Raw genomic sequence first — 19985 nt, 5'->3', positions numbered from 1 at the left:
GAATCTGGTCGCTTTCTGCCCTGTGAAGTTGGGGAATGTGGTTATCGATTCGAGTGGGAGGGTGCGGTGCCCCGGCGGTTTCGGTGTTTTCTCATGCGTGGTTGTGAGCTGCGGGTCAAAAAACTGCCCATGTTGGCAGACTACGCTTAGTGCTATAATGACTGTAAATCAGAAATAGCATGGCAATTATCTGCAGAGTAATTATGTAATCTGTTTAGCACATCACATAATTACTTCATAAAGGAACGCTACAGAATCTTCTGAAACTAGCTAATTTGGTGTGCTTTTTAAACTGCTTAGTGTAATACCGGTGGGGTAGCAAAATAGTACTAGTCTGTTACACTTGTTTTGTGCTTGGGTTTCTTAACTTGTAGGAAGGTATGCAAGTTTGTTCACAACTTCCACTCGGACCACAATCTCTATGTTCTAAAGCAATATGGACTTGAGTATTTTAACAGTGATGAACTTCGCCAGCTTTTGCTTCAAAATGACCCTTCCCTCTTACCAGAGGTGAGTAGTACTGTGACAGTTTCTTTGCCTTGTGTTTCAGTGAGCATCACAAAAAGCAAGAGGCTTGGTACTAGATGGAGATGCTGGGTGTCAGTTTAGTTAGCGTAACGCAAATCTGAAACTTTAAATCTGCAGCTTCTGTTTTCGCTGGCAGCTAAGCACTCACACAGCCCCTCACACACTCCCCTCTTCCCTGCCTGCAGCAGGACAGGTGAGAGAAAACAAGAAGCACAGAAGTGAGAAAACTTGTGAACGGAGATAAAGACAGTTTAGCAAGTGGAAGAAAGAAGGGAGAAAACAAGTGTTGTAAAGGAAGTTAGTCACCACCTCCCACAAGCACACTGATGCCCAGGAAGTCTCTGAGCAAGGGCCAACTTGTAGGAAGGACACACCTTCTCTACTCCCTGACTTTTTTTTATTTCTGAGGATGACATTATATGGCATGGATTATCCCTTTGGACAGTTTGGGCTAGCTGTCCCAGCTGTGTCCTCTCTGTTTCTTGTCTACTTCCAGCCAACCCAGGGCTGGGGTGGGGGGTAGAGTGTGAAAAAGAGAAATCCTTGACAACCTGCAAGCACTGCTCAGCAGTAGCTGAAACATTGGTGTGTTATCAACAGTTTTGGTCACAAATCCAAAACATAGAGTGGTATGGTCTGCTATGAAGAAAGTTAACTCTATCCTAGCCAGATCCAGTACCTCCTACCATCAAATTCAGGTCAAAAAAGTTCACTATTCTAAAACTGGAAAGCCAAAGAGTTCAGGTAGTGACACAGTAAAATCCGCTATCCTACATTTATGTGACTTAGAACAAACTCCCATCTGCTTGATGTCTGTAAGGTGGTTGTTGTCTGCTGAAAGATATCTGAAGGCATTAGCAGGGAAAAGCAAAAACTATCAAGTTTGGAAAACAAGAGGAAAGAAGAGACATGTATAAGTCTTTTAAATGCAAACACAAACATGTAGCTGTAAAAAAAATGGTGATTTCGAACAGTCTCTATGAGCCCATTGTACCTTAATCTTTTTTTTTTTTTTTTTTCCTCTACCCAAGGTCTGCTTGTATTATAACAAAGGTGATGGACCTTATGGATCTTGTACTTATAAAAAGATCTGCACCAAACTGCATGTTTGCCAGTACTATTTGCAGGGACAGTGCAGATTTGGCAGAAGCTGCAAGCGATCCCATGACTTATTTAAGTCAGAATGTTATGAGAAACTGGAGAGACAGGGACTCAGCTCAAACATTATTGAGAAACTGCCCTCCATTTATAGGAACATGTATGACATAAAAAATGGCGACAGGAACATGTGTGACATAGAAGATGCCAAGTCTTCACCATGCAAAGGTAAATTATACCATCTTTTGGAAACATCAGAAGAAGAGTTAGTATGGTGAATGTAGCATTCTCACAGATGTCATTAAGAAATAGAAAACTGAATTCACATCTTGTTATGTTTTTTAGGAGGGACTTTGTACCCATCTCATTGTCAGAGATTTGTGTCTTGACAACTGAAGTAGATTTCGAGGCATTAATGGTTCCTGAGAAGTAAAGTACTTGGTATTTATAAATGTCCTAAATTTGAGGTTATAAAAGCATAACAGGAACTGGAAATATGGAGCACTATAATTTTTTTCTTGGTAAAAAATACTAACAAGTGTTAAGAACTGTTTACGAAAAGGCGTGGCACTTAAAGTAGTTTATAATCACACAATTATTTTTTTTTCTTTAATGTAGTGATTGTCTAGCACAAGAATTCACAGGCAGGAGAACCCTAGTTACTTCTCAGAGATGTAGTATTTTGTTTGTTCTTTTCTTTTGAAGTTCCTTAGAATTGTAAGTTAAGTATGGTTTAGCAGGGAAGAAAAGGATAACATAATGGAAAATCCAAGTGTGTATGTGTATGTTCATCTCTGCAGTCCTCCCTCCAGTTCCTTCTTCCCTTCTTTGTTTCCTTGGTTTACAGAAGTATCAAATTTTGAGACTTAAGATTTTATATCTGCCAATGCGAACAGCTACGTGGAATCCATGGTTAACACAAGTGCATCTAGAAATGTAAAGGCATTGGATTCTATTATTTTGTGGTGTTAGCTAAAAGCTGCATCTGAGGAATTTAGCAGTTACAGGAAAATCAAGTTCAGAAAGGATGGATAAAGGGATAGGACTTTTGAGTATACAAGGTTATCAAAGACTTCAGTGCCTTTCTGGAGCTGAATGCAGTTACTTAGTTATAAACAGCGGGTTTTGGCATCTTCTCTACTCATAGGTGTGCTTTTAAGAGAGCTTGTTCAAGCAAAGAGTGTTAATAAGGCTTATAATTCCCTCCTCTAGAGAGAAAACACAGTTCTAGCCAAGAGTCCTCAACTACAGATGGTGATGAATCGGAACAGATCTGTTTATATCATCTGTACCGAAGTTGTGGCTTCAAAGGTAGGTTGTGACTGTAGCAAGTCCAGTCTGTTTTCTTTTTCTTATAAGAAGGAAGTGATAGATGCCTTTCACAGAAAGGGGAAACTTCAGATCTTATGTTTATCTTTAATTAAATCTCATTGTAATTTTGAGTGCTGGTAGGAAAGTGTTTGACCTATCTGGTATACTAAACAAAGGAGTTGTTTTAACTCTGAAATGTATAATGTCAGCCTGTGTTGGAGATTGGCTACTCCACCTGTGTTCACCTAAGGGACTGCTGAATGATAGGAGACCTATTTCCAAACAGCTACAAAAGATACTCTGAATTCTGCATTCTTCCTTGTTTCTTCTACCGCTCTTCTGTTCCATCTGCCTGAGCTGTCTCCCTTTCAAAATGTTCCACCTTGTGCAGGAAAAAGGCTGCTGTGCCAGCTTTGTTCTTGTCTTTTTGTTATCCTTCTCCATGTTCTTGACCTGAGTGGCTCCCTGATGCGGTGCACACCTTCTCACACTTCACTACACAGTACACATACACACTGTGTAGTGCAGTCTCCTTGACTTTCACTGTAGTTAAGCTGCCTGTTGTTCTGCTATGAAAGCTAGCCTCATGTTTATGTGTACTGGTGATGGCATCTTCACTCTATTGAGAAATCACTGCATGCTGACTCTTTGAATGATTTCTTAGTGGTACCTGGGCCACAGCTACCACTACTCTTTCTCCTGGTGAGGCCTGGATCCTTAGAGACTTCTTGAAGTCTCTGAACAAGCTACCTCCTATCCTAAAACTAAGCACTGGTGGGGTTTTTTCATTTGTTTTGTTTGTTTGTTTCCCTCAATTATACCACTTTGTGCCTAAGTGGTTAAGCATAGATATTTGTGTCTACACTGTTATTCTATATATGAAATAATAGCCTTGTGTGAGCATGTGGTCTTGATTATTTGTAAATATTTGTGTCTGAAACTGCGAAGACAAAACAGTTCTTCACCACTGAGCTCCTGATAGCGATTTTGATGCACAAAGTGCATCTAGTAGGTACAGAAACTAAACTACTGCCTAAACTCAAAAACTCTTTTGCTTGCTCATGCTGAAAAATTCTGTAATATTGCTTGTAATGATTCCATAGGTGAATGCTCTCCATAGCTATGCATTTGATACTTTTACCAGCTAGATGTGCAGCCCTGAGATGTTGGAGTGTTTCTCATAGCCTGTGAAAATAATGCATCTCTTTTTTTTTTTTTAATTTTCATTTTTAAACTTTTATAGACAAGTGTATCAGGATTCATTTTCACTTGCCATATAGATGGCAGGTGTCTGATGGTAATACCTGGAAGGACTTGAAGAATATGGAAGAAATAGAAAAAGCATATTGTGACCCCAGTAACACCAGGTATAAACTCTTTCAAAATTGAATAATGTTTGGACTTTACTGTATTGGACCAGGCTTTTGGTGGTTATAAATTGTTACAATTCAATTGCAGTTGTTACATAAGTAGCTTCATTTGATATTCTTGTACTGACCTCACTTTGCTTGTCTCCTCTTGCTGGAGATCTGATCCCTTGTGACTTACTTATGCCTGGAATGTGTATATGACCCTCTGCGTTTGGCTGGAATGGGGTTAACTTTCTTCATAGCAGCCCGTATAGTGCTATGTTCTGGATTTGTGACTAAAACAGTGGTGATAATGCACTGATGTTTTAGACGTTGCTGAGCAGGTTTGCCAAGAGTCAAGGCTTTCTCTTTTTCCCCACTCTGTCTGGCTTCTCTGTAGTGGGCAGGCTAAGGGTGGGCAAGGGGTTGGATCAGCCTGGACAGCTGACCTGAACTGACCAAAGGGATCTCCCATACCATATAATGCCATGCTCAGCAATGAAACCTGGAGCAGAGGAAGAAGAAGGTTGGGGTTTTGATTTCCCAGGTGGCTGCTGTTGAGCAATTTATTTTGCTTTATTTATTTGTTTGTTTATTTACACTCCCTCTTCTTCACCTATTGAACTGCCTTTATATTGACCCACAACTTTTCTGGCTTTTGCCCTTCTTATTTTCTGTCCTCTGTCATGTGGAGGAGGAGAAGGCAAATGGGTGAGCAGCTGTGTGGACGCTTGGTTGCTGGCCGGGGTCAATCCACCACACTTATTTTATGTGACTGACCCATAGACTCTAGTATTCTTGGTTGTGAAAAAATGTATAAATACTTCCTACTGATGCTACCATAGGAAGTGTTAATCCTCAGTAAGAATGGCTGGAAAACTGCAGAGAATGGTGATTTTTATCACAAATACTTGTGGGAATCTGGCTTTGGTTAGAGCTTGTCAATATGCAGCTTGACCCATGATTAAAAGTAACCTTCTCTTTCACCTTTTGAGATGGAGGATGGAAAGGCAGCATGAGACTTGTCCCTCTTGCTGCCTTCCCCACCCCCTATATTGTGGAACTGGTAGAATACCCTGTGTACCTGTAGAGAGAGACACTCTTGGGTGCAGAGAACCATTAAGAATCGGAAATACCTTTAAGAATTTGGAACTGGTTATATAGCATGAAGAGGGTATTGGAAGGGGCTCATGCCAGTATGCTGTGTCCCGTGGTGGAGGAGTTACCTAGCCCTCCTATATGTTATGTTAAAGGCTGTTTGAAGCTGTGCTCAAGTTATGAGAGTGTTCTGCCTAGAATCTAGATGGCTAGCAAGAAGGCAGTCTATGCTTTCCGCTGTTTCTGTTCATCTTATGTAACTCTCTTAATTTCTGAGTTGATAGTGGTTACTATGCACGGAACAGATGTGAGAGATGATACTGTAATCCAAAATATGTACAAACACAGGACAGAACTGGGATTGTTGTTGAAATTGCAGGTTTGTGTTCTGCTTTTGAATGATGTTGACTTAATTTGCAGATTTGTGGTGAGCTTCTGAACCTATGGGTAAAGCTTCACAAACAGTTCCAATTATTATTTTTTCTCCCTTTTTTTACAGATTTAATAATGCTGTCACTGAAAGTGGCTCTGTCTTGTCACGTATCTGTTTTGTGAATATGTGCTGTGGGTTTGCAAAGGTCAGACGTCTTTCTACAGCCTCCTCTGTGACCAAACCCCCTCACTTCATTCTTACAACAGAATGGCTCTGGTACTGGAAAGATGAATACGGTCTGTGGCAGGAGTATGGACAAAAAGTAAGTGTGGAGAAATGAGGAGACACTCAAGTCTTTTAAAAGTGCGGAACAACTGAAAAATGCACAATGTTTGTATGCTCCCCTCTTTTGTCACCCTCCACCCTGTCCCATTCCTACCTCTCACTCACACTGTACAGTTGGACTTTAGAGGCCTAATGGGATCTTTTCCTTGAGAATTTAATGGTTCATGTAGGGAAGTGCTCTCTGGTGAGTCACAAAAATTACAGACAGATAATTCTTCAGTTAGTCCTGTCAGATAGGACTACATTAGCTGCTCATGACTAAAACTTTCTTTTCTGAGGTTCCAGTGGGATTTTGTGCGTCTTTGCTAAAGTCTGGTTGGTGAACGTGCAGCCTCAGTAGTAGTGTTCACCGCGTGCACTTCACAATGTAAGTTTAGGTTTCCTAGCACCGCTTGGGTTTTTTTAGAGGCAATTTCAACCGCTTAATACATAGCTTTTGCCTGATAGCCACTGTCATGCACAAAGGCTGATCCATACTGCAGCCACTGTACCATATGATAGTTCTTGGTTTTTAAACTCGCTTGTAAATACCAGACCAGGAGAATCTTTTTTTTTAATTTTTTTATTATTTTTCTCTGGTTTTGGCCTGACAGGATGATCGTCATGTGGCTGCCACTGTCTCCAGTGAAGACCTGGAGAAGGCATATCTAGCCGAAAGTTCGCCAAAGCTGAACTTCAAAGCTGGATGTCATGAATATGAACTTGATTTTGGAGGTATGTTCTGTTTGCTTTGTTTTTTTAAGTTCTGTTTCTCTTCCTTTCTCTTCCTTTCTCTCTTTTCATTCCTCCCTCCCTTCCTTCCTCTTAGGTAATTTGAGATTTTAAACTACATTAGTACAGGAGATAGGAGAGAGAAATTTGAACTTTGAACTTTGAACTGCAGTGCTTACAGAGACAGCTTCTATCGAAGTTCTCAGGATAAGAGCTGTTCACATAAGCAAAGTGGCACTTCTTTTTCTACAGATCTTCTTTTTTAGAGAAGTTCTTGCACTAGGTTTTGACTTGCTGATAGACATTTTGAAGTGTGACATTGCCATTGATACTGACACAAATGGTGAGAAACTTCTGGAAGACTTGGTAAGGCAGCTTCCAGTCTGCATTGATCACTGACTTGCAGAAAAATGAATACTTGGGCAAGGTGTAGGGTCCAGACAATCCTTAGCATTGCAATATTTATGTAGCTATTTTCTTTTCGTAGCTCTGCCTGTCTGCAAAGGCTGAGGAAATACCTTGCCTGTGTCAAAGTAGGAAGATGTTCCAAGAGTTGAGGAAATTTAAGCCACTTGTTATGGCAGTGTACTCTCTGAGCTGTTGCCTTTCCAGGTGTCCTCTTCAAAAATCATGGGAACAGTGGTGGTGGGAATTAACCTGCCTAGACTGTCGTTTTGGTATAGTTGCCTTTGATCCAACTCTCTGTTACCCTCTCACGTGAGACATTGTTTGTGATTTAATTGAAAGCAATGCTGGTGAAACTTGTCTGGCTTAGAAGAGGAAGTTGCACAGTAAATCAATCCCTTTTCTAAGGTTTGGACTTTTTTTAGTAATGCAGGCAAATGTGCAATGTAGATATCTTCCAAAACTTAGTTTCTAGGCTTGGTGGTGCCTAGAGTTTGTTTGGTTTTTTTTCTTTCTTTGTTTTCTTCCTGTGTATCTCTCTTTGAAGATGAGGCCTCGCTCTGCTGGCTGCTATTGACTTTTAGTTGCCAGTACGATGTGGCAGTAGCTACAGTTTCTTAGATCCAGATAGAATGCCTCTAAAATTCAGTTTGCTGTGACTTGTTTCTGTTGGTGGCCGATAAAAATGGATGCCCTGTGGTAGCTGTAAGGTTGCATTTACAGGGTTTGAAATCTGCAAATAAATGTAGGAAGATGGTGCCTTGATTGCAAATTGAGAAAAAGGGGATGCAGTCCATGGAGCAAAAGTAGATACTTATTTTACAATGATCCTTTTTGGTTAAGTGCAGTTGATGGAGCAATGAATAGGAAATGGCTACCAGTGTCATAATTCTTCTGAAGTTACGAGCAAAACCGAAACTAAAATCTGTCTTGGTGATTTACACAGACAGACTGCGGGTTCCACATCCTGCTCCAACTTCCGTTTGCGCAGCAAGAAAAAAAGCTCGGTGCCTTTTTTGCAACATTTTTGACAAAACACCTTAGTGGCAAGTTTTGCCACAGCGTGAAGGCCTTGTGAAACATCTTTCTGATTGTTTATGTTTTATCTTTTTTTTTTCCTCAGCCATGATTCAGAAAAACCTTCGCTACACAACAGAGAGAGAGATTTGTAGAAGACCTAAATTTGTCTCTCAGGCAGAGGTAGAAAAGACAAGAAAAAGGTAAACTGCAACTGCTCATTATGAGATGATGAATTTAGTGCATTGTGAATGCAGTGTCTTCCAAGGATGTTAATAAGGTGAAGGAGTAGTTGTTAAGGCAATTGTAAAAGAAATTGGGAGGGAAAGGACCATACCTTTCCTACAACAATATCTAGCTGGGGCAGTATTGCAGCCTGGCCAACAGTTTTCAAACAACTCAAGGGCCTCGGGGATGAAGGAAGTTTGGGTTTGGCCACAGGAAGTGTGGAAGCATAGAGAATAATTCAACTTGTAGCAATGCTGTAGGGAGTTGCTGATTAGCAACTTAGTTGATCTTATTAGAGAGGCTGATACAGATGCAAGTAATACCTTTATGGGTACTGCTCCGTTCTGAAATCTGGGATCACTAATTTTCAAAGCTAAGTTGTAAGTTTAGAAACAATTTTTTTGAGAACAGTCAGACAATGTGAGGGGAAAGTAGTACTTGTTACAGGTGGAGCAAAAAGTGGGAGTGTGCAAGGGAAGAAGTTTTATATAATTGTGTGTATCAGCCAACTTTTTTTTATGCATTCCCTTGGAACACACAGTGCTTGCTTAAGCAACGCAGAATAGAGCAGCTAAACACATTAATTAAAAGTGGGGTGGAAGTAGAGGGGAGGACTGTATCTATCCTGTTTCTGTCATACTGATATGGTACTGGGTGCATTTTATTTATCTGCCCAGTGTAGCAGAGCTTTTATGCACACATTGAACTCTTTGCAACTATGAGAATTACTTTCATGTTTAGTTCAGTGCATATCTAATTATTTTATTTCTCATTTGGCATATTGCTTCCTGCCGTAAATCTTGACATGATGATTTGGAACAAATATTTTCGTGTACCCAACTGAAAAGACAATTTTGAAATACTCTGAATATATTCAGTTGTCTATATTCTCCCTAAACTTGGCAAAATGTTTAGTATCATATGTATATAAAATGTATTTTTGTTTTAATTACCTATTTGTAATGTCTTAAAATGCGCAGGGGCTTTAAACATACAGAAGAGTTTAAGGGCATTCCAGCTCACTGGGACAGATCTGCCCTGCCTGAACTGGGATTCAAGGTTTGGAGCTTTTTATTTTTGATCTCCATCAGTTTTATTGCATACAGGTTTGTTTGCAACAAGTTCAGTTTTTCCTGTGCCTTTGTAGGTGATTGTTTCTTACATAACGCAGAGGTGTTGGTAAATTTGAGCCTGATTTCACACTGGGAAGACCTAGAGGTGAAACTAGACCCAGATTTAAGCTAACAAATGGCAGCAGTATAACTATGGCAACATTGACCTTCACTGCTAGTGTTTACCCCATTCTTGGCAAATTTGCTGGAACCTTATGCTGTATTAGCAAGACTGTTACTGGTGCTCAAAATACATAGCTTTGGAGTCCAACATGTGCTGAAGCATCAGAGATAATTCATGCCTCTCAACTTCAGGGTAGCCGTTCCCTGAGCTGGTATAAAAGTAGACTGTTGTACATCTATGGAGTATTGCTGAAATCAGCAGAGTTCAGGATGGGATCATTTATTAAAATGTGCCATAATTCCAGTGGAGTGAGCTTGTTTACCTTTGTAACACACCCAGTTAATATCTGCATGGTTTACCTTTGCTGCCTTCCTGCCTGCCTCCCGCACCACCTCTGTCAACTCTAGTAACTATGCCTACAGAAAAGATCTTTGTGTATGAAGCATCAAAATTACTAACTTGCAAAATGCAAATCCTCAAGAAATTGACAATAAAAAGTAGGAAAGGCTAATGTTGACATTCTTGATGTTCCTAGGGAAAACATGCAAGTAGAAAACTTTGCTTGCTTTCTGGACTGTCATGTAATGAACTGATTTTTCGCAGTGTGTCCCTGCTCTTCCCTAAAATGGTTGGTCAAATAAAGCCTTTTCAATTTATTTAAAAACATAACAGGCAGTGCAGTTTGTGTTGACCATCTGTAGGGAGTATAAATGATAAAGATTTAAAAAGCATGGGTGTAGCGGTACTCTTTGATTTGCTGCAACATGAATTCTCCATTCTTTTCTACTTATGTGCTCATTTCTTCTATATATTGGGGTACTGTTTGATATATGCATGCAAATGTATCTTGGCCTAAATATTGAAAGGTGCTGGGTGGCTGCACAAAAGCATGCAGCTCCTTTAACGTCCTGTGAGAGAGCAACCTGTGTGTCTTAAACACAAGTAGTTAATGTTCCCTATGTAAGAGCTCACTTTTACAGGGCAGGGATTTCTAATCTGCCTTTTTTTCCAGGAGTATTTTTGCTGCTCGTATCTGCTTCACAGAAAAGACTTTCAAGGTCTGAGTAGTGCACTAATTAGGGTGGCTTTGCTATGACTTAGTAAAAGATGAGAGTAGCTTTTTAATCTTTTCCTTACAGCTGATTGAGCTTGACAGTTCTTCTGAAGAATACAAGAAAGTCAAGGTGGACTTTCAACGCACAATGCCCAAAACAGCTATTAAAAGGATTTGTAGAGTTCAGAACCCATCTCTCTGGGAACTGTATCAATGGTATGTGTAAAACACTGCTCTGGTATGTGTGCATGAAGTTTGTTGGTTTTGCAGTTAGCTGTATATTAAGGATAGACACATGCTTTCCTGAAATCCAGCTGCATTTAAGAGTCTACTTCCACTCCCCCACTGAAATACCTAGCCAGGATCAACATGGAGATAAAGAGATACTGACAAAACCAAAACTCAGTTGAAAAATAGAGCTTGGAATAGTCAGATGAGCTCTGTGGGAGGAATCCTTGCTCCTGAGTAGGTGGTTCTGGCTTTTGTCAGGCCTGTGTCCAGGAGAGCTGCCTTCCACTGAAGCCTTGAAGCTGGTGATCAGTCACATCTGGCACAAACACTGGTTTGTAGCTGGTCAAAACTGAAACAGCCTTCAAAATTAAATACAAAACTTACTGAGGGAAAGCCTTAACATGAACTCCTGTCTTTAGAGAAAAAATAATGCTAAGATTCCTTCCCCTCTCCCAATAGGCAGTGAATGGAATAGAACATTATTATTATTAAATATCTTATCTGGAGGCATTTGTGTATAATGAAATTGTGTTTGTACGCAGCTAGATAGTACTATACCCTGTATGCCCAAAGTTTAGGCCTTGAGGATTTTCAGAATGTACCCATTGTGAAAAGTGGTCTCTGAGTGCTAGGATGCCTTTCTGGGTATAGCGACCGTGGAATTCAAAGATACTGCTTCTTATTGCAGGCAGAAGGAACAAATGCAGAAGAGCAATGGTGGAAAGGCTGTGGATGAGCGATTTTTATTTCATGGGACCAGTAAAAAACACATTGATGCCATCTGCCAGCAAAACTTTGACTGGAGGATCTGTGGCCTTCATGGGACAGTCTACGGCAAAGGTTGTTTTTCAGCTCTGTTATTAACGTTAGACTTGCTAAAAAAATTCTCTGTAGTTACTGCAGAGGTGTAAAGTTAGAAAGTGGGTATTCAGCCAGTCTAGGGCTTATCTCTGTGGTGATGTGGACAACATAAGTGGCTTTGGCAAGGATCATTAGGAGCTAAGGCATGCTGAAAGGCTGTGACCTCTCTGCTCCACTCTTGTCCTTGCAAGAAAAGACAAGCTTAGGAGAGGCCAATTCTAGGGACGATTTCTCCTAAAGTCCAGCCTTAATTATGTTCCAATTTCTCCAAGCTCCTACAGGAAGGCAACGTGGCATTATTTGGTTTGGGTTTTGGTGGTGGTTTTTTTTTTTTTTTTTTTTTTTTTCCCCAGGAATGTAAATCCTGGTTACAGGCTGTTTGCCTTGTTAGCAAATTATATTCCTTTACATAGTCCTGCATACAGGAAAGGATCAACGTACCAAGTGGAATTAGCCAAGAGACAGGCTGACTGACTAACTAGCACCCATCCAATTGAATACTTTGTAACTCTCAGAAATGTTCTAATCGATATTAGTATCCTTTGTCAGGAGAGGAAGTGGGGTGAGATTGGGAAGGTGGACATCTAGGGTCAGAAAGAAATCTTTTTGAGGAATGTGATAACATTTAAAACATTGCTGGTGTGGCTTTTAAATATGTGTGCTGTGAAAAAATAAAAGTGTGGTCATGTTCACTAAGAAGGACATACAGGACAAGTGAAGGCTTTGGAAGGCCATTCATGAACTAGATTTTATGAATTCGCTTTCATACTGTATCATTTCCTTCCATGCAATTTTGGTGTCTTATCAACTCTGTCTTGGTGTCTCTTCTGCAGGAAGCTATTTTGCAAGAGATGCTTCTTATTCTGACAACTACTGCAGGGAAGACTTACACACCAAGACCATGTTTCTGGCACGGGTGCTGGTGGGGGAGTTCACTCTTGGTTGTTCTTCTTATGTTCGGCCTCCCCTGAAGGACAGTCAAAACTTCTATGACAGTTGTGTGAATTGCTCTTTAAACCCTTCTATCTTTGTTGTCTTTGACAAGCAGCAGATTTACCCAGAGTATCTCATAGAATACACTGACCAGGCATTAGCAAAAATGCTATAGCACCAAAACCTGTCACCGTTATGTTCAGCTGGTATAAACATTTTTTTTTTAGTATTGGCTTAAGGGAGAAAAAGTTATTTTTAGAAGTTATGTAATTGGGTGGGTTGAGTGTTCAGAAACATTTATTCTCAATCATTCCTGTGCAATAGAAAACAAGGGGTAAAAAGACACAAAGGATGTCTTAGAATTCTTAAAACTCTGCGTTTGTCTCCTATTCTTTAGCAGGTATCATGTTTCTCTGCATTACTAGAGACTTTTATGATGTATTCATTGAATTTGCTGATGGTTGTAACATGAGGATTGGTTATGACTACCAAGTTTAAGCAATATTTAGTTATAATTGTTTCAAGATAGATATTTACAAGTTCTTGTTGGTCAGAGGCTGTCTTCTACCTGTTTATCTTTTTTAACTTGAAATTTGATAAAACCTGTTTTTTTAATAATCTGTCTCCTGTAGCAGTATACATCCAGGTGTTCGCAAATGAGACTCTCTCTGTGCTCAGCTCATTGCATAAATTCTTAGCAGCACTGTTTTTCAGTCCATACTTAATCTTCACCAAAAAAGCCTCAAAAATTAAACTTCCTTGTTAAAAAGGAACAGAGACTTACTTTCACTTGTTAATTTTCGCATTTAAAACAAGTACCAAAGACCTGAAGCATAGCAGGGGTTGCTTGACGTGTCCTACTCAGTTGACTTACTCTGTCAAATAAATGATGTATTTTAGGTCTGTGATAACACAAGTTTTTCATTACTTTCACTGTGCCTACAAATCAGAGAGTGCTGACAGGTGCTGGGGGGAAGAAGAGGAGGCAACTCCCCCTGTCATTTAAGAATATCGTTCTTAAGAGTGAAATGCATTGCTTGATTAGCAATACCCTGTTTCTGTGGAGCAACTTATGGTTCTCTTACAGCTGTTGGGAAAGACAGTAGGTGACTGTCTCTCATTAGGTGTACTGCCCCTTTGGTTGCAGGAGATACAATGGTTACCTGTGTAATGAAGGTGTGTTTGGATTTTCTTGCAGGAAAATCATGCTTACCTGGGGAGTGATCTTCAGCCACAGAGCTGAAACTTTAAAAATCTGAAGAATAAGTTGAATATTTAATTTTTCCCAGCAAAAGCTGTTATTAGTGTTGAGCTGTCAGCATACATGTATGCAGATAATAAAAAAACTTGAACTGTCAAGTATTTCTTATGATTAAAGTTGCTGATGCATAGACAGATACTTAATCACAGCTTTAATGCTCTTAAATGAGTATGTTCGCTATAGTGTACTGCAAAAAGCCTTATAATATACTTTATATAGGACCAAAAAAAGCTCATCTCTACCTGTATTGTAGAAGCACTTCTTTTTAATTCATCTGGATGATGACTGACAGATGTACACTGGGTAAATCTCTATTACTTCAGCACTGTGAAGCAGGAGTTTAGCCATAATTAGCTGGAGTAAGGCTGTGCAGAACTCCTTTTTATATGAACTGTAAAACTAGCAGCATGCTGTCTAAAGGAAAATACTCCTATTTGTGTTTAAACCTAGTAAAACACAGGATGTGGAAAAGCAAGTTGACTGTATTCTTTCTTTTGGAAGATTTGTAATAGAACATATATGAAAAATCTCATGCAAGCAAATGAGCTTGTCAGCAAATACTATATTCATTGAGAAGGAAACATTATGTATGAAAGTTTTCATATCTATACAGAAGCTGTCAAAGCAAAAAACCATTCGTCTACACATTTATGGCAAATGAGAATGCTGGTGGTATGCTTTTCTTCTTCTGAACATAATCAGCATTTCAGCTAAAAACTGGAAGAGCTGAAGTCATGTTAATCTTTTGCCTGAAAATTAAAACCAACACTTTTTAATGCAAATGAAGTACTTTTTAATAACATTTTTTGATATCTAGTAATATTTTTGAAACCTTTACCTTAATTCTTGGAAGTGATGTGTAAGGGGGTGGGTGGGTGTGTGCAAGTTAAACAACTTGGAAAAAAATGGCTGGTTGTGATATTTTGTCATCTGTTATTTCTCCATTAACATAGAAAAGTTCCCATGTTTTCCACTTCTGAAACTGCAGTGATAACTTTCTTGTGTGTAGTAAATGGGTATTCAAACCACTAAATTCCTAGTAATGCTTTTCTCTCTCTCAATACTAAAAGTACCATGTTTCACCACATTTCTGAGTTCTTGGAAACTTTCTTAAAGGTGCTGCTGTTCAGTAGTGGATTCCCTCTACAGCTCTTTGCATTGCATTTGCAAATCAACAGATCGAAGAGCTGTTTGGATTAAATCTAAACTTTAAACAAAAATTGATATCGAACCTCTTCTTCTGAGTTAGCTGCTCGAGGCAAGAAGCTAAGCAGGAACAGTGTAATAATCTTGCTCACTCCTACACCATGTGAAGAGAAAGGTAAGTTGTGAAGGTTGTTTCCTTTTCTGATAACAGGTCCATCCTGGCAAGACAGATGGCGAGCCAGCAGAAGCCAAGTAACTGGTGTGGTGCATGGTAGTTTATGGACCCCTGACCCCCATCCCCTCAGGGGTGGTTAGGGGTCCGGCAGCAAGCCAAGGTCAACCCACCACACCATTTAATGACTTTTCCCTATAATCAGGTTTGTCATGATATTCTGCCTAGGTTTGCTAAGATGTGGGTGTCAAAAATCCTGTCTGTAAATGGTGGCAGCAAAGGAGTGGCAGTACGTTACCCGGTTTGGGTACCTGCAGCCTGGCAAAGTATGGCTGGTGGAAAAGGGGAACGTAGGTGGACGGCACGTACCAGCTATGGTGGTGTGCTCAGTGCTGCTTGGCTTGGAGAAGACTTGCACTTCTTGGAAACCATTGCTCAGAGCTGCCTTTGAGCCAAAGGGCGAGTGGGAGTTGTAGAAATGCTGCTTTACCTGGAGCACTTCCAGCACAAAATCCAGGAGGGATGGCTGTTACATGACCAGGGTTCTGGTGCTCATCTGTTTTGCCAGGGGATGGGCTCCATGGGCTGGAATAACTCCCTTGTACTTTGTGTTTAAGGCACTGCCATGAATTCATATCTACCTGCAAAAATCCTAGAAACTAAGGGAATTCTGCTAACACCTTGAAAGTATCTATAGCACCCACAAGTGCAGGGAGCAAACATCTTGGCCGCTGCTCAGACTTTTCACACTCAGAAGAAAGTCAGCAGGGCCAGTGCAAACCAAGCAATGAAATAAACAGTTTATAAGTCAGCTTTAAATTCTTTTAACATGTTTATTACTGTAAATGCACAGAAAAGTTTGATATTAGGTGAAGTTGTGTCCAAGATGGAAACATCGTTTAACAAAAGGGAAATGAAAAGGTGGTCATTTCAGAAAGTATCACACACGGAGAGGCAATGCTGCAGTTTAATGCCAGGTAAGAACAGATAGTTCAAATTTGCAATCAACGAAGCATAATCATTTCAAACACTCAGCTCCATTTTTTTTCTAGGCACACTATTTCTAAAGTACAAAACTGTAAAGGTTTTCTATATAAGCAGTCTCATTAAAAATACCATTTTATACTGACAGCTTTCTGTAATCATTGCAAAGTCCCAGAAGATGTTTTTAATAGAAGCTTTCCTTTTCCAAGCAGCCTTTGCTTTGTATCAGCTGTCAGAGAATGACTAAGTCCCTTTTGTAAAACAGACATGCCCAATTTCAAACAAACCCACAGCTCCGCAATGCAAGACAACACACTGTTTTGAGGACAGACATTATTTTAAATCAGCTTCCTTGTTCCTCCCTAGACTCAACTGCTGTTGACTGAAGCATGCTGTACCACAAATGCTCAGTCACCATAACAACTTAAGGGTATAAAGTTATGTTTTGATGTTGCAACTATAAACATAATGCTTTTTTTACTATTATTTTTGGTAGGGTTTTTGTTTTTTATGAATCCTAAAAGCAGCTGCTCAGGCTCAGTTTGGGACTGTTATATGGGTCCATGCACACACTGTGATTAACAAACATACCATCAGTTTCTGTTTCGGAGAGTTGCTGTCAATCTCATGTCTTGTTTCTTGCAAATTTTCTCTTTCTAGGAGGCTGGAGCAGCACTGGTCTCTCACCGCGGCTCATTCTTTAGGTATGTAGCCAAGCCCACGCAGACAGGGGGAGGGCCAACTTCATTAAGTGTCCTGGTAAAATGTCTGTGCGCTGCCTCGTGACTGTATCAGCAGCTGTTGTTTAAAAGGAAGAAATGGCTTGGGGCTCTTCCTATATTACTGGAAAGTTGGCAGCCTTTTCTCCCTCTTCTTGAGTGTCTCACTCAGCCTGCATGTAGGACTAGGAATGATGCACTTCCAGAAATCTGACTTGGCCCACAGCTGCTAAAATAATTCCTCTATTCCATACCACTGCAAATGTGACAGGTGAAAACAGATAATACTTCCTAGCCAGAAAATTTAGCAGGACAGTTGAAAAACAATTAGTGCAGATTCAGGTGAGTTTACTTGCGCATGTACCATCTGCATTCAACTTAGAAGCAACAGGAAGGATACTCGGTGCAGTTTCCAAGCCTGTAAAAGGTGATGCCCAGTTGCAGCCACTGCAGTACTGTTTTATTCCAATGGAGTCAACACGGTATTCAAGATGATAATGCTCTTCAGACACAGAAATAAGAGTTGTTCAGCTACTCTACACATTAGGGGCACTTTCTTGGATAAATATTGAGAATATAAGTAGCACTCAGACAAGCTCTAGAACAGTCCATACAAAAGCGTATGGAAGAAAGGCATGAGCTTGATTTAGTCTTGGAGTGTTTGGTCAAAAATGAAGCACACAACAACCTGCTAATTCACATAAGGAAGAAAAAGATTAAAAAAAATTTTGATGGGACCAACAAGCCTTTGACAGCTGGTTTCAGACCGGGAAGAGCTTCCTGCTCATTAAGGTAGGTGAGAAGTTTTTAGGCAAGGTCCTGTAACTTTTTGCCAGTTGTACCTGTTCGTTGCACTATTTTCAAGAGGGAAAAATGATGGATAATGTGTAGAAACTAGGGTATATACAGTTTGTTGCTTTTCAAATAAATAACAATATTAGCATGTCTGTAACAGGGCACTTCTGTTTAGCGTGCCAGAGGTGCTCCATGGAAATATAAACAGTTCTGAGACTGCCAGGTTGGTTCTTCACCACCACTACCTGTACAATTCTAGTTTAAAAAAAAAAAAAAAATCCCCTGAAAGACAAAATCTTCCAGGAGCAAGATACAGTAATTTGATCAGTGTTAAGGCAGCATGTGGGAAGAAGGCAGCAAAAGGTGCTTGCTGGAGAGAAACTGGGGAGCTATCTAGGGATCAGTGAGCAGATGGCTCCCTCCAGCTATCTTTGCAGCGCAGCTGAGCAGTCAGTGTCTTCCTCCTGCTGCCATGACACTTCTCTGTGCCTACCACCCAAAGAGATGCTGTACCTGAGGAATTCTGAAGCAGAGCATGTCAGCAGGCAGAAGGTCGACACTTGCAAAGAACCAAAAGGTGCTTCCTTATTCGTATGATGCTATAGGAACTTTTGCTGTTTATAAAAACCTAAGAAAAGAAGAAAAAAAAAAAAAGGAAAGAAAGAACCCTGAGACTGAGACCATCTTCTCTCATGGTTTTGTTGTGCAGTCAAACAGTTTGGGGTGCCCACTGAAAGAAATATTTTTGGGTTGGTTTTTTTTTCTGGTCGATTGATCACTGCTGTGTGATGCTCCACTATCTGTATGGTGACTGAAGGGCTTTGTAGAGGAGCAGGAAAGAGCGCGGAGGGAATGTGAAGAGAGGAAACGTCCTGCTGCTTTGGCTGGGAAAATGCAGGTGCGCAGTCATGCTGCTTGAATGGCTCCAAGGCACTGCTGCAGCTGGCAATCAGGCAAGTTCCTTCCTGAGTGGGGTGAGGCACTTTGGGATGTGACCTGCTGCAGGGTCACGTAAGGAATCAAGAGAGCTGCTGTAACTGATGATCATGGATTCCACCCCCTTGCCATCGACTTTAGTACGTGCAGTGCTCTTAATTTCCTTGAGTCAATGAGCAAGATAAGGTTGGTGCCACTGCAGTTCTTGGAGAGGAAAAGCCTCAGCATGAAGCAGATGTTGTACCAACACCTGATTACCCTTAAATTTCCTCCAGTCTTCCTGCTTTCTTTGAATTTGTATATTCTTTTTCTCCACCTTTCCAACAGCAGTTCAGTAGCCGGAAAGATGGCTGTCACCTCATTTCTTTGGTCTTAGCTATTTAACTGGTGAGCATTTAACTTCACTCTTCAGGCACGTTGATGCAATGTGTCGAGTGCAAATCGTTAATCTAAGTGTATTTCAAATCACTTCAAAAGCATGAAGAAGGTGCATCTCCTTCCACTTTCAGACACAGGGAGAGATTAAGCATTGTGCTTTGATTTTTAGCGGAGTTCATGATAGAGTCCGATGCACTGGATCCCAGGCCTTCTGCTATAACTGTGGTGCTTGGGCTTTTTGTAGAGTAGGATCTTGTAAGTGCATGAAAAAGATGTGTGAGACAATGAATTGTAATTAAATCTATTTTAAGTTGTGTGTATGCTTAACGCCTGCTCCATGTATTGAACTTGAGCGTGAAGAAAGCTTTCTCAAGGATGAATAAAAGGAAGTGTAATGTGGAAAAGCAAGTGAAAGTGGGATGCTTCGTTACAGATACTATTCGCAGCAATTTGAAAACCACCAAAAAGACTGTGAAGCTCACGTCTCGTTTAAAAAAAGTGACTGGAGGCTCTCCTGCAGGAGGGCAGTGAGGCAGCACCTACTGACCATCAGTGGGATTTAGGCTTCTACCTGTCTTCGGGGTTTTGAAAAATGATTATAACCAGTGAGTCACTGAACAAGGGGTCCCATCCCAGGAGGCATCAGGATGTACGTTTCCTTTTAGCGAGATTCTAGCAGAATGTAGACTCCATTTTTTGGTCCAAGTGTGGCTTTTGATTTCAGCTGTAAAGGAATCTGAAAGAAAAAAAATAGCATCTTATGTACAGTTATATATATTTGTTTATGCGTGTGTAACACCACCACATACAGACAGA

The 19985-nt window shown here is 40.4% G+C and overlaps 2 protein-coding genes across 2 annotated transcripts in view; one reads left to right on the top strand and one right to left on the bottom strand.

Moving 5' to 3' along the window:
* The window catches only part of LOC106885235 (poly [ADP-ribose] polymerase 12-like), a 15600-nt gene extending 779 nt beyond the window's left edge, over window positions 1-14821 (top strand). The window contains exons 2-13 of the mRNA XM_014937236.1: window positions 29-83; window positions 375-510; window positions 1560-1854; window positions 2839-2937; window positions 4181-4304; window positions 5884-6079; window positions 6696-6816; window positions 8342-8438; window positions 9444-9522; window positions 10839-10969; window positions 11673-11824; window positions 12679-14821. Coding sequence (XP_014792722.1) covers window positions 29-83; window positions 375-510; window positions 1560-1854; window positions 2839-2937; window positions 4181-4304; window positions 5884-6079; window positions 6696-6816; window positions 8342-8438; window positions 9444-9522; window positions 10839-10969; window positions 11673-11824; window positions 12679-12953 — 1760 coding nt within the window. The 3' untranslated portion in view covers window positions 12954-14821. The remainder of the gene's footprint in view (window positions 1-28; window positions 84-374; window positions 511-1559; window positions 1855-2838; window positions 2938-4180; window positions 4305-5883; window positions 6080-6695; window positions 6817-8341; window positions 8439-9443; window positions 9523-10838; window positions 10970-11672; window positions 11825-12678) is intronic.
* A 1349-nt stretch (window positions 14822-16170) lies between these two features.
* Window positions 16171-19985, bottom strand: part of TBXAS1 (thromboxane A synthase 1) — a 244297-nt gene continuing 240482 nt past the window's right edge. Inside the window, exon 13 of the mRNA XM_014937534.1 lies at window positions 16171-19905. Within this exon, the coding sequence (XP_014793020.1) occupies window positions 19831-19905 (75 nt within the window). The 3' untranslated portion in view covers window positions 16171-19830. The remainder of the gene's footprint in view (window positions 19906-19985) is intronic.

The sequence above is a fragment of the Calidris pugnax genome, unplaced genomic scaffold (assembly GCF_001431845.1).
Source record: "Calidris pugnax isolate Ruff unplaced genomic scaffold, ASM143184v1 scaffold1, whole genome shotgun sequence".
Lineage (NCBI taxonomy): Eukaryota > Metazoa > Chordata > Aves > Charadriiformes > Scolopacidae > Calidris > Calidris pugnax.
Note: the sequence above shows the minus strand (reverse complement) of the source record. Positions and strands in the feature narration are given on the sequence as shown.